This window comes from Hypanus sabinus, chromosome 15 (genome assembly GCF_030144855.1).
Source record: "Hypanus sabinus isolate sHypSab1 chromosome 15, sHypSab1.hap1, whole genome shotgun sequence".
In the NCBI taxonomy this organism is placed as follows: Eukaryota; Metazoa; Chordata; class Chondrichthyes; order Myliobatiformes; family Dasyatidae; genus Hypanus; species Hypanus sabinus.
The window spans coordinates 18,541,730-18,554,393 of record NC_082720.1 but is presented as its reverse complement, the minus strand read 5'-3'; the positions used below and the strand labels follow the sequence as shown (position 1 = coordinate 18,554,393).

Genomic DNA, 12,664 nt, shown 5'->3' with positions numbered 1-12,664 from the left:
GCTGGAGGATCTCAGCAGGCCAGGCAGAATCTATGGGAAAGAATACAGTCAATGTTTCAGGCCTGCTGAAGGGGTTCTACTCTTCGTTGACTCTACTCTTTCCCATAGATGCTGTCTGGCTTGCTGTGTTCCTCCAGCATTTTTGTGTGTGTTGCTTGGATTTTGAACATCTGCAGATCTTCTGTGCTTTTCTAAAAGAAACGTTTTGCATTGTTACATTGCGCTTAACAACTAATAGGGTTTGAATTGTGCCCAATTTCAGCTTGTAAGCAAGAGGAACAAGCTGCTACAATCAGAAGTCTGAGGTGACAGCTGCAGGGTGAATAACAATTATGCACGGTGATTTGTATTTAATTACTTTTGTTATTTGGCAACTATAGCTAATTGTTCTCTATCTGTCCAACATCAATAGAAGCATATTGTACTATTAAAATTGCTTTCATAATATAATCCACTTTTGTTGTTATTTTAAAGCAGATCCTAAAATAATAGTCTTGTATTACAAATTTCTTAGTTGGTCTCGGTTACATTTTGTCCCAGTTTGTTTTTTACCTTCCAGGACAGTGAATAGCAGCATCTTTGAGATTGGGATGAATCTCACATTTCCCTTTTTTTATCCCCTCAGTGAACAACTTGAAGAACAAAAAGATCGTTTGGAAGATGCCTTTGAGGCAAAGATGAAAAATTACCAAGAATATGTGAAATTCTATTATCAGCAATCTTCTGCTGAAGAGGAAGGTTCTGACTCTGATGATGAAATGAGTGATGATAAAGCATTGGTAAGATACATTCATATTTTTAGAATTAATAATATTGAATTGTCTGCAGTAACCTAGGATCTTTGCTTTGAAGCAAAGATTAAAGTCAATATGAAATATCCCTCATTGGCCTTAAATAATCTACTGCCAGTTGGGGCTGTTACGCATGTCTGGAGTTGCATGTCACCCAGAGGACCAAAGAAAGGCAGTCAACTAAATGGATATAAATGAAAATTCTTCATGTCATAAGATTTGAACTTGGGTCTCGTCTTTAGTTCATGTCTTTAGATAACTACCCACTGTTATTGTTCCTAAACTGTTATCAGTCTGTAGTGAATGGACCTGGCTACTTCATTCCTCAATGATCCCATCTGGAAAGGAGTATGGATTAAGTTACAGTAGCTCACTGGACAGAAAAGCCTGGTGACTCAAGAACAACTGTTTACTGCCACTCTTGAAAGGGCAGCTTCTTGAATGGGCACATTTTAACAAGCCAACTTCACTGTTTGGCCTTGCCAGTGATGATTGTGATGCAATAGATGCCAAAGTATGAAGAATCCAAGGAGCTGGATTATGAAGTTATTTGACTGGTCAAAGTATTAGCTGAACATAACTAACAAACTTTAAATTGAGCGCCTGGCTGGTGGGATCTCTAGACTTGTTCTTTGTCACATTGTCAGGATGCTAAGTGTACAACTATTATTTCTGTTCAGTTGGGCAGGCCGTACTGAAATTTGCCTCCCAGTTTCTGTAATGCTATTGTCTTTCCTTTTGCATCTTTATAATACCCAGCATACTGTTCTCTAAGCTGACTTGAGTTGTTCATGAACAAAATTTGTGCAATTTATTTAAAAAAAAAATCCTGCTTTTGTATCAGATGAGATCCTCAAATGCTCCCCTTATGATTGGGAGACTTGATTACTAGGGGAATTGAATATAAAAGTAAGGAATGTAATGCTTCCCTCTGGAATGGGAAATTCTGTGTAGTATGGTTGTGTAAGCCAGGCTTGTTTCAAGTCACCTCTGATTTTCTCCCCCGCCCCCCACCGCTCCAAAAAGCCCTGGCTTGCTCAAACTATTCTCATAAAGCATGCTCTCTAATCTTGGCAACATCCTAGTACATTTTCTCTGCACCCTCTAAAGCTTCCACACCTTGTAATAAGGTGACCATAACTGAGCACAATATTTCAAGTGTGGTCTAGCTAGTGGCTATACCTTGTGGCTCTTGAGTTCAGTCTCCCAACCATGAAGGCCAACACACCATACACCTTAACCACCTTATGAATTTGCGTGACAACTTTGAGGAATCTGTGGGTGGACCTCAAGATCCCTCTCTGTTCTCTACACTGCCAGGTATCCTGCCATTAACCCTATTCTGCCTTCAAATTTGAGCTTTCAAAGTAAATCACTTTGCACTTTTATGAATTGAACTCCCTCTGCCACTTAAGTCCAGCTTTGTGTCCTATCAATGTCCTGTTGTAACTTAAGATAACCATTTACACTATCCACAACATGCCAACCTTCGCATTCATCTGCAGACTTGCTAATCCACCCTTCCACTTCCTCATCCGAGTTATTTATAAAATTCCAGAACAGATCCCTGAAGAACACCACTTATCATTGACCTCCAGGCAGAATATGATCCATCTACAACTCCTGCCTGCTTTCTATGGGCAAGATAATTCTATATCCACACAACCAAGATGCCCTGGTTCCCATGCCCCTGTCTTTCTGAATGAGCTTACCTTGGAGAACCTTATCAAATGCCTTACCAAAATACATATACACTACAGGCAGTCCCCTGGTTACCTACGAGTTCCATTCCTGAGTCCGTCTTTAATCGGATTTGTACAGAAGTCAGAACAAGTACATCCGGCATTATTTGGCGTCAGTTAGTCAAACATTTGTCTTAGTATATAGTATATGCATAGAAAGGTGAAATATATATAACACTTAAATGTATGTATTCCAATAACTAAACCACTGCGTTACTTAATAATTGTAACTTTCATCAGGGCAGCGCCTTTCAAATGCTCCATTATTCTCACTATCTGTTATCCTTTAAAATTGTTCTGATTGTTGACCGATTGTAGCCTAACACTTTTCCAATGCCCGATGGCATTTCACCTCTTTCCAAACACTTTATTATTTCCATTTTATTTTCAATTGCGATCGCTTCCCGTCAATGGAACAGAAACACTGCCTCCGCTGGGTCCTAAGGACCACCGCATTGAGACAGGCTAAATGGGACAAGTGGGAGTTGTGCTGGGTTTGGGTATTTGATCATCCACAATATTCCACGTGGGAATTTAAACTGGAGGTGGCAGTATTTTTTTTTTACGAGGTCAAGTTGCGAGCTTGGAGTCACAAGATCGACATCAACCTGGCATGGGAATGGTCTGTCACTGGATCGAACTCTGGGAAACTCCATTCTCCAGCCCGGCGCTGATCTCACTGCGACACCAGCCGACCGGAATGGGGCGGGGTCAGGGTGAATCTTACTAAGAAAAATTTAAGCCAAATACAAAGTTAACACTCAACAAACACAGTGTCAACAGCAATGACTTAAAATGGCGGATGGCGTTGTCCATAAGTACTAGTTGTCCATAAGTCGGATGTTTGCAACTCGGGGACTACCTATACATCCACTGCTCTGCCTTCATTGATGTACCTCCTCAAAAAAAAATTCAAACAGACTCGTGAGGCACAACTTGCTCCTCACAAGGCCATGCTGACTATGACACTCCAAGTGCTTGTGAATCCTGTCTTGTTGATCTTTAATTTACACATCACTGAAGTAAGCTTGGATTTTTTCCTCCTCCCTCAAGTCAAAGAGAATCCAGGAACTGGAAGCAACTATTCAGCAACTGAAGGGGGAACGGAAGTCCACTAGTCAGCCAAAAAGGCAGTCCGCTCGTTTGGCCAGTGCGAGCCTCAGAAATGAGCTGCATGCTGTTCAGCTGATGCTGGCGAATACAAAAGCAGAGCTGGAGCAAAGCAAGGCTGAAGTAGCTCTCAATGCAGAGGGTGAGTATATTTGGTCCGGTAATGTTTTTATATCTATAAAATAGCTAAAGAGGAGAGAAATGTTGCAAGAATTGTCTAATAGGTGAACAGTTCAATTGGTCTCGTGAGGTGCAACCTGCCCCCTCAAAGTCATACTGAATATCTATAAATCAGTCTACAGCTCCTAATATTCATATATCCCATCTCCAAGAATCCTCTTCAATAGTTCCCACCAATAACACAAGACTCACTGGCCTGTAATTCCCCAGGCCCTACTCTATTTCAAAATGTAAAGTGAATATGTTTGGGAAAAACTGGTTGAATAGATCCAGTTTATTTTGGGACTTTGTTAACGATCATCAGTAAATCTGGTCAGACTTTGGAATTTTACATCACTTACTGAAAAGTGAATATTTTACTCTGTTTAAAAAAAAAAGTGGTTTCAAATCATTTACAGAACTAAATAATAAACATTCCTTTGAGGAGAGTTCATTGCAGAGGGGCAGAAGCATCAGTCCTTTTGCGGCAACCACACGGTTGCAGTCAGTCCGTTTTGCATGAGCAAGGTCAGGTTGAATGGATATGTTGTGTTAGAGTAGAATCATCCAGGTTTTAAGAGTGCAGTCACAGTAAACCATTTTCTTACCACTGGAATAGGAGCAGACAGTATGTTAAAGTATTTAATTAGGAGAGGGCCAATTATTATGCTCGTAGGTAGGAATTTGGGAACATGTTCTCAGAAATACAATGGAAATGTAGAGGTTGTTTAGGGAGCACTTGCATGGGGTACCGATTTATCCTAATTGAGGCAGGGAAAGGATAGTAGGTTAAAGGAACTTTACTTGAATAGAGATCCAGAAGTTAGCGACTCAACTCTTTGAGAGTCGTACGGGAGCCAGGAAGTGGCTTAAGGGCTTGGGAGTGTCTGGAGGGAACATGCAGGCACTAGTGAGTAACATTAAGGAAAACTCAAGGTGTTCTACATGTAGGAGTTGAGGGTAAGACCAATCATGGGTAAAAGAGGAAATGTGCATGGAGGTAAGGGAGGACCTTAATGAATAATTTTTCTTCAGTGAGAGACCTTGATGAATATGAGGGCAGTGTAGAATGGGCTAATATGTCAAGATTTAGGAAGGAATGTGCTGGAACTTTAAAAACATTAGGATAGATACGTTCCTGGGGACAGATGGGATATATCCCAGGTCACCAGGGGAAGTGAGGGAAAAGTGCTGTGCCTTTGCCTAATATCTTTGCATCCTCACTAGCCTCAGGATTAGAGGGTAGTAAATGCTCCTCCTTCATTCAAGAAAGGTAATGGAGATAATCCTGGGGAATTACAGACCAGTGAGTCTTGTGTTGTACGTGGGAACTATTGGAGAGGATTCTTGGAGATGGAGCTATAGGCTGATTTATGGATATTCAGTATGACTTTGAGGGGGCAGGTTGCACCTCACGAGCCCAATTGAAATCTCCGAGGAAATGACGAGGCATTGTTGAAGTGGATGTGATATATTTCAGTCAGCCATTTGGCAATGTTCCTTGTGATAGACTCATTCAGAAACTCGGGATGGCTATGTAGATCCGGAGTTGGTTTTCCTCAGAAGGCAGAGGATGGTAGTAGTGTATTCCAGCTGGAGTTTGGTGCCCAGTGGTGGTTAGCCTGGATCTGTTCTGGGCCCTCTGCTCTTAAGTGATTTTTATAAATGACCTGGATGAGGAAGTTGAAAGGTAGTTAGTAAGTTTGCAGATGACACAGCTGGTGGTATTGTGAGATAGTGCAGAGGATTGTCTTGGGCTACAATGGGACATTAATATTATAGAGTTGGGCTGAGAAGTGGCAGATGAAGTTTAATCCAGAAAAGTGTGAAGTGATACACTTTGAAAGGTTGTACTTGAGGACAGTACAGGGTCAATGCAGGATTTTTAGCAGTTTGGAAAAACGGGGAATCATCGGGTCCACATCCATAGTTCCCACAAAATTGCCATGCAAGTCGACAGGGTAGTTGAGAAGGCATATGGTGTGTTGGCCTAAAATAGTCCGGGGATTGAGTTCAAGTGCCACAAGGTGATGTTACAGCTCTATAAAACTCCAGTTAAACTACACTCTGGCCACCTCATTATATGAAGGATGTGGAAGCTTTAGAAAGTACAAAGGAGATTTACCAAGATGCTATCCGGCTTGGAGGACATGCCGAATAAGGAAAAGTTGAGCAAGCTAAGACTTTCCCTTCAGACTGAAGGAGGATGAGAAGCAACTTGTTAGAAGTGCATATAATGATAGGAGGCATTGATGGTGGATAACCATTGCCTTTTCCCTAGAGCTGAAATGGCTAATGCGAGAAGGCATAATTTTAAGCTAATTTACAGTAAGTATAGAGGATGTCAGAGGTAGGTGGGTTTTTTTAACATCATGATGGGTGCATGAAATGTGCTGCCATGGATGGTGGGAGAGGCAGATACATTAGGGACATTTAGGAGACTTAGACAAACACATGGATGAGAGGAAAAAAACATAGGCATGTGAGAGGGAAGCATTAGATTGATCTTGGAGTAGATTAATAAAGGATTAGCACAACATAGAAACATAGAAAATAGGTGCAGGAGTAGGCCATTCGGCCCTTTGAGCCTACACCGCCATTCAGTATGATCATGGCTGATCATCCAACTCAGAGCCCTGTACCTGCTTTCTCTCCATACCCCCTGATCCCTTTAGCCACAAGGGCCATATCTAACTTCCTCTTAAATATAGCCAATGAACCGGCCTCAACTGTTTCCTGTGGCAGAGAATTCCACACATTCACCACTCTCTGTGTGAAGAAGTTTTTCCTCATCTCGGTCCTAAAAGGTTTATCCTAAAAGTTTAAGTTTATCCTTGAACTGTGACCCCTCATTCTGGACTTTCCCAACATCAGAAACAATCTTCCTGCATCTAGCCTGTCCAATCCCTTTAGAATTTTATACGTTTCAATAAGATCCTCCCTCAATCTTCTAAATTCCTGTGAGTTTAAGCTCGAGTCAATCCAGTCTTTCTTCATACGAAAGTCCTGCCATCCCAGGAATCAATCTGGTGAACCTTCTCTGTACTCCCTCTATGGCAAGAATGTCTTTCCTCAGATTAGGGGACCAAAACTGCACACACTATTCTAGGTGCGGTCTCACCAAGGCCTTGTACAACTGCAGTAGAACCTCCCTGCTCCTGTACTCAAATCCTTTTTGCTATGAATGCCAACATACCATTTGCCTTTTTCACTGCCTGCTGTACCTGCATGCCCACCTTCAATGACTGGTGTACAATGACATCCAGGTCTCGTTGCATCTCTCCCTTTTCCTAATCGGCCACCGTTCAGATAATAATGTTTTCCTGTAATGTGCTATTGTGTTTTAAGAAATGATGCTTCCAACTTGGAGAAAACAATATTAAAGCAGTCTGCCATTCTCTCTACAATTGGGCAGGAAACGGGTAGAAATGGTCCTTTTTTAAACATCTGCCCCTCCCAGACGAGCAACTTGAAGGTGGATTTCACTAGCACCTTTATCATTGCTATTTTGAACTAACAAATTTGCCTGGAAGATTAATGAAGTACTGCTTCTTGACCACCTTAACAGAATTGAAGCGATACAAGGAGATGGTGGAGCCTCCTGTTGGAGTGAAACATCTTACAAATAATGCAGACCGAAAACTAGAAGAGGGACAGAGGGTGAGTTTTGGTTTTCCTCTGTTATCATATTTAACCTTCTAATTTTGTGGCTACAATACTGCATAATTGTACTTTGAATTCCCACTAATAGCTGCTTCATGACAATAGTGAGAAACTCGTATCTGATCTGCACCAATATAGAACACAGCTCAACTAGAATGCTTGATTTGTATGATTAGTACAAGTAGATCAAGTTATTGAGTATCCACTACATGTGAGGTAACTTCTTGATGGTTTTGCGCAGAGTTGAAAACCTTGCCTCATTGCCCTGATGAAAAGTCATTGATCTGAAACGATTGCTGTTTCCTTTGTTAGGGTTGGTGTTATTTTGCATAATCATAAATATGCATGAGTTTGCTCATTTGGTAATCTACATGCCTATTTTTCAGCATGCAAAAACATTGCAGAAGGAGTTACAGAAAATAGAGCAGATATTGCAAACGTCAGAGAGAGCATGCTGCCATAACACCGAAGCAGAGAAACTGCGGCATACTCTAGCCAAGTGCAAAGATTTAATGTTAAAACAGGTATGTTGGAAAACTGAGGAGAGATCCCACCCACGGTGATATGTAGCTATGTGGAAAGCCTCAAACCTTGTCCAAACGATACTTACAAAGCTGGGTTTTTTTGGTATTTGGAGGGATTCGAATGTTGTTATCTCAAAGGGGAAAAGAACTTTCCAAAAAAACCACAAGCCTAAACAGATGATCTACTTGCAATCTTCTGCTTTTTATTTTTGCAGTTTGATAGGTTCTGTTTTGAACAATGTTTCTCTTTCAAAAAAGAGAAAATACTTTGCATGATTTTTCCAGGTTTGGAGTGGTGGTGAGCTGTCTGGTTTGGGTATGTCTACTACCTTCTGAACATCAAAGTAAACTAGCCATGAGAAATGGACATGGAGCAGAATTAGACCATTTGGCCCATTGAGTCTGCTCTGCCATTTCATCATCGCTGCTCCATTTCCCTCTCCACCCCAGTCTCCTGCCTTGTCCCCGTAACCTTTCATGACCTGACTAAATGAAGAATCTAACAACCTCAGCCATATATACACGTAAAGACTTTGCCTCCACAGCCACCTGTGGTAACGAATTCCATTTTCACCATACTCTAGCTAAAGAAATCCTGCCTCATCTGTTCTAAATGGACATCCTCTGTACCCTCTGGTCCTAGACTCTCCAACTGTAGAAAACATCCTCTCCACATCCACTTGATAGATAGGTTTCAATGAGGTTCTTCTAAGTTCCAGTGAATAAAGGCCCAGAGCCATCAATTGCTCCTCATACGATTAACCTTTCATTCTCAGAATCATTCTTGTGAACTTTCTCCAATGTCAGCATGTCTTTTACAAGGGTCTCAAAACTGCTCACAAATTGGAGTAGGGCATCTGTGCATTGAATCTGCTCTGTTGTTCAGTTTGACGTGACTAATGTTGTCCACTTTCTCTACTGATTCCCAAGTTCTTATTTTGTCAGTACCCAAAGCTGAATAACCTCAACCACTGAGTATCCCCAGCTTCAACAAAGGATTGAAAGTATTTGGAATTCTGAGCAGAGGTCATGGATTAAGGTGGAATATTGAAGGAAAACTCGGAATGGTGCAAGTGTAGAATGAGCTGCCAGTGGAAGTAGATTCAATTGTAAAATTTAAGAAGTTTGGATCAATACATGGATGGAAGGTGTTTTAGAGAGCCCTGGTCCAATTGCAAATTCCTCTGGGGCTCTGCCTTCTGGTTCTGGACTTTTCAAATGGAGGAAGTGTCTTTTTGGCAAAATCTCACTGGAGGCTGAGATCTGTAGTGAATATACTAATTTTCTTCTATCATCCCCATCCCATGAGTCAGTTTGGGCAACTGTAGCTTAAATGACATCAAGCCATATCAATCTTATTTGGGTGCAGAAACCAAGCAGCACTCAATACACTAAAAGAACTCTTGTGAGTTTCCCTGAACACTTTCAATAACTTTTTTTTAAACCACTCCAACTCTCTTCAAATTATCTGCACCACTGATGTTTCCTTTCTGTACCTCACTAACAGGCCTAACACATGTAAAGTATGTGGCTGGAGGAAGCACATGCTCAAAGGGCAAACGGGTATAAAATGAACCAGGTCTCCTGTACTGTAAAGCATTGTGCTAACTGCTGTGCTACCTGGATTTTTTTTAACCTTTTTCCACTGCTCTGATTGTTTTTGGGAAAATGCATAATCTTTCATTTTGATTTCTGGTGATTTAATCTCATGTTTGAATTTCCCACTTAGGGATGTTAGCTTTAGCTGGTATTTTGGTTGGTTTGAAAATGAAGCTAAATATTGAGTTGTAAGATCAATCTGTTCAGTTCTGTGGCAAGTCAAGTGTGAAACGGTGACTTGTAATAAAAATTGAAAGACTTGAGTAAAACCCTTGTTTAGCTACTGATGTTGTTAAGAAATCTGTATTCCTAGAGATGTCATTTAGCTTCAACATTGCCAAATCTTGAATTCCTATAAAAGTAACACACATTGAATATGCTGAAGTGATCATGTTTCCTCTTGGGTCATTTGACAGTTGAAAGCTATTATAATATGACTAACAGGTAATAGTGTAAGAACTATTTAATTTCAATGGTGGTAATTCTCAGATAATCTATCTATAATTGAATTAAATCAAAACAGATCAGAAATAAATTAGGTTCTGATAGATTTGATACTAATCAATGCAGACTAACATCCCTTTATCAACTAGACTTTCCACTGGGTTCAGTCACTGCTCTGGGAAGGTGTGCAGTATCATGTAGGCTGAAGCAATGTGGTTTTTTTTGTTTTTGGTGATTTGGGTCAAATGAGCAAATTCCCTTAATTTGTGTCTGGCTGGGAATTTCGATGCAAGAGAAGTGATTCTGATGTTAATGTAATATCACTTGTGCCTGGTAGTTATTTTCACTAGGAAACTGAATATTGAACGTCTTTCTGGCAGGATCACACATTGGCAGAGCTACAGAAACTTATGATTTTGCTTAAGTTGGACATGAAACGCAAAAACACCTGCATTGCAGAGCAGTATCACACAGTCCGCCAGCTTCAGGAGGTTCCTGGCTGCCACAAGCGTCGCTGCGCTGGCAATATTGAAAATCAACCACCCCTCGAAAAGAAGCCCTTCCTAACTGGTCTCCTGACCCCACTGAGGCGTGCCAACCTGCAGCGTGATGCCACTCCTTCCAATTATATTCTGCGTTCAAGGGCAAAGCTGGACAAGCCACTACATCGTGTGGAAGCAAAATATCAAATGAATTATTAGTGGGTCACAGTTGGCTTATGGACTATATTCCACTTGAAAAATAGGTTCAATAAACTATTTATAGTAAGGATTTTCTCCGTAGTTATCTGACAGTTAAGATGGTAAAGGTGTTTCCTTTTATATAAAATTTCTCGAATGAGTGGATATGGTGTGTTGGAAGACTGTGCCAGAAAGTGTTTATGCTGCCTGAAGAATCTATTTTTCAATTTGTATTTTCTGCCTTGCAGCATCTGTTGACATGCATAACAAGCAACATTAAGGCATTAAATGGTTTATAGGGAATTAAGTGTGAATGGGCAAGAATGATCACTTTTTCAAAAGTAGAATGCAGTTGATTCAGTTGTTTTGCAGAGACATGGGATGATCTTTTGTATTTCAAATGTCTGCATATGGATTAAGTATTAACATTGAACTTTTGAGCTAGTTTTTTATATATATATATAAACTAATTTGAATTAACCTTGTGCTTCCTATATATGCCAAAGAACTTCAGATTATTCAGTTGAAGGGAAACATTTTGCACCAAAAATCGTAAACTATCATGAGTTTCCACTTTCTCTGAAAATGTGAAGAGTTTTGTGTGCCTTGCAATGTTGAATTCTTTTTAATCCACAAATGTTGTTCATGTTGTGATATTTACATTATCCATTGTATTTGCATTTTAAATGATTTAATGGTTGCATATCACATCCCAAGTACTGTTTTCATTAAGATGTGTTTTCATACTATGTAATGAACTTCTTAGGCCTTGTGCCCAACAACTAAAATCAAAGCAGTTAAATGAAAAATTTAACTGTTCAACTGAGACTTCTGACCACTGCATTATAAAGTATGCTTTGGTTGGCTGAGATTCTAAAGAAAGCATTTGTAAACTAAAACCTCCCACCTTGTACTTCACACACTACTGTTGGTATAAACTTTATGCTTGCATCTTGCTACATGTATATGAATGAGGGAAAATTAAAATTGTTTAATAACATTGCAGTAGTCTGTTCTGAAGTGTATTTAGCATGCATAATCGAGCAACAATGTCAGATAATTGCAATGAAATATTTTAACCGAAACTTGTTTAGCCTGCAGTATGTTCAAGTAGCCTTGTGGGTTTATTTTTACATAACAGTAGAAATGGAACTCTTGGCTCTTTTGAATCTTTAATGGAAGACTAGCTACATTTTACAATTAATAGAAGCAGCCTTTTAGATGGTTTTTTACATAACCCAAACTTAAGAGTAGGGCATTTCGGTAATGATTCACTTAAGTTAACTAATGCTGTAATTGGAACATCTTGAACCTTGTACTTTGATTTGATCTGTTCCAGGGACTAAATTCAGGTCATGAGTCTCAACTCTGGAGGTCCAGCTGAAATTCATTCATTTCCCATCAACATTCATGAAGTCAATTAAGATGCTTAAAATCTACTTTTAAGTAGGAAAGTAAATTAAACTGCAGTTTCAGTTGTTAGTAGTAGTCTTCATTCCAAACAGCTCGAGTCTTGGTTTTATTGTCGTTTCACGGTGTAATGGAGGAAAGGTTGAGTGGAGGTAATTTTGCAGAGGGAGTGTTAACTCCAGGGCCAAATGTCCTTGATACCTCAGCAGGCACAGTTGTCGGTGATGCATCAGCATGATTTCGCAATTGTGAAATCTGTCTGAGCAGAGCTTTTCCTTCTTCTCTAGTCTGGGGGGAAAAAGAATTACAAAATCCAAAACGGTTCTTTTAACTTGTCCAGTAACTCCAGTACTCTAATACCGGGAAAAAAAAAGTTCACTTATTTGAAAACAGGCTTACAATTTATTTTAATTCTAGCTTAAAAACAATAAGACAATCTTTGAGCTACTTGCTGTTTTCCCCTCGTACACTGTTTTTGTGTTCTTAGTATCGTGTTAATCTAACCAACTCTACAGGAGGCATATCCCAAAGCCTCAAACACC

The 12,664-nt window shown here is 40.0% G+C and overlaps 2 protein-coding genes across 8 annotated transcripts in view; one reads left to right on the top strand and one right to left on the bottom strand.

Moving 5' to 3' along the window:
* kif20a (kinesin family member 20A) overlaps positions 1-11,049 on the top strand; it is a 41,479-nt gene extending 30,430 nt beyond the window's left edge. For all 4 annotated transcript variants that reach the window (XM_059990053.1, XM_059990054.1, XM_059990055.1 and 1 more), the window contains 5 exons: positions 626-779; positions 3,587-3,785; positions 7,371-7,462; positions 7,852-7,989; positions 10,413-11,049. In XM_059990053.1, the coding sequence (XP_059846036.1) occupies positions 626-779; positions 3,587-3,785; positions 7,371-7,462; positions 7,852-7,989; positions 10,413-10,733 (904 nt within the window). In that variant the 3' untranslated portion in view covers positions 10,734-11,049. The remainder of the gene's footprint in view (positions 1-625; positions 780-3,586; positions 3,786-7,370; positions 7,463-7,851; positions 7,990-10,412) is intronic.
* A 145-nt stretch (positions 11,050-11,194) lies between these two features.
* cdc23 (CDC23 (cell division cycle 23, yeast, homolog)) overlaps positions 11,195-12,664 on the bottom strand; it is a 36,433-nt gene continuing 34,963 nt past the window's right edge. For all 4 annotated transcript variants that reach the window (XM_059990057.1, XM_059990058.1, XM_059990060.1 and 1 more), the window contains one exon: positions 11,195-12,410. In XM_059990057.1, the coding sequence (XP_059846040.1) occupies positions 12,243-12,410 (168 nt within the window). In that variant the 3' untranslated portion in view covers positions 11,195-12,242. The remainder of the gene's footprint in view (positions 12,411-12,664) is intronic.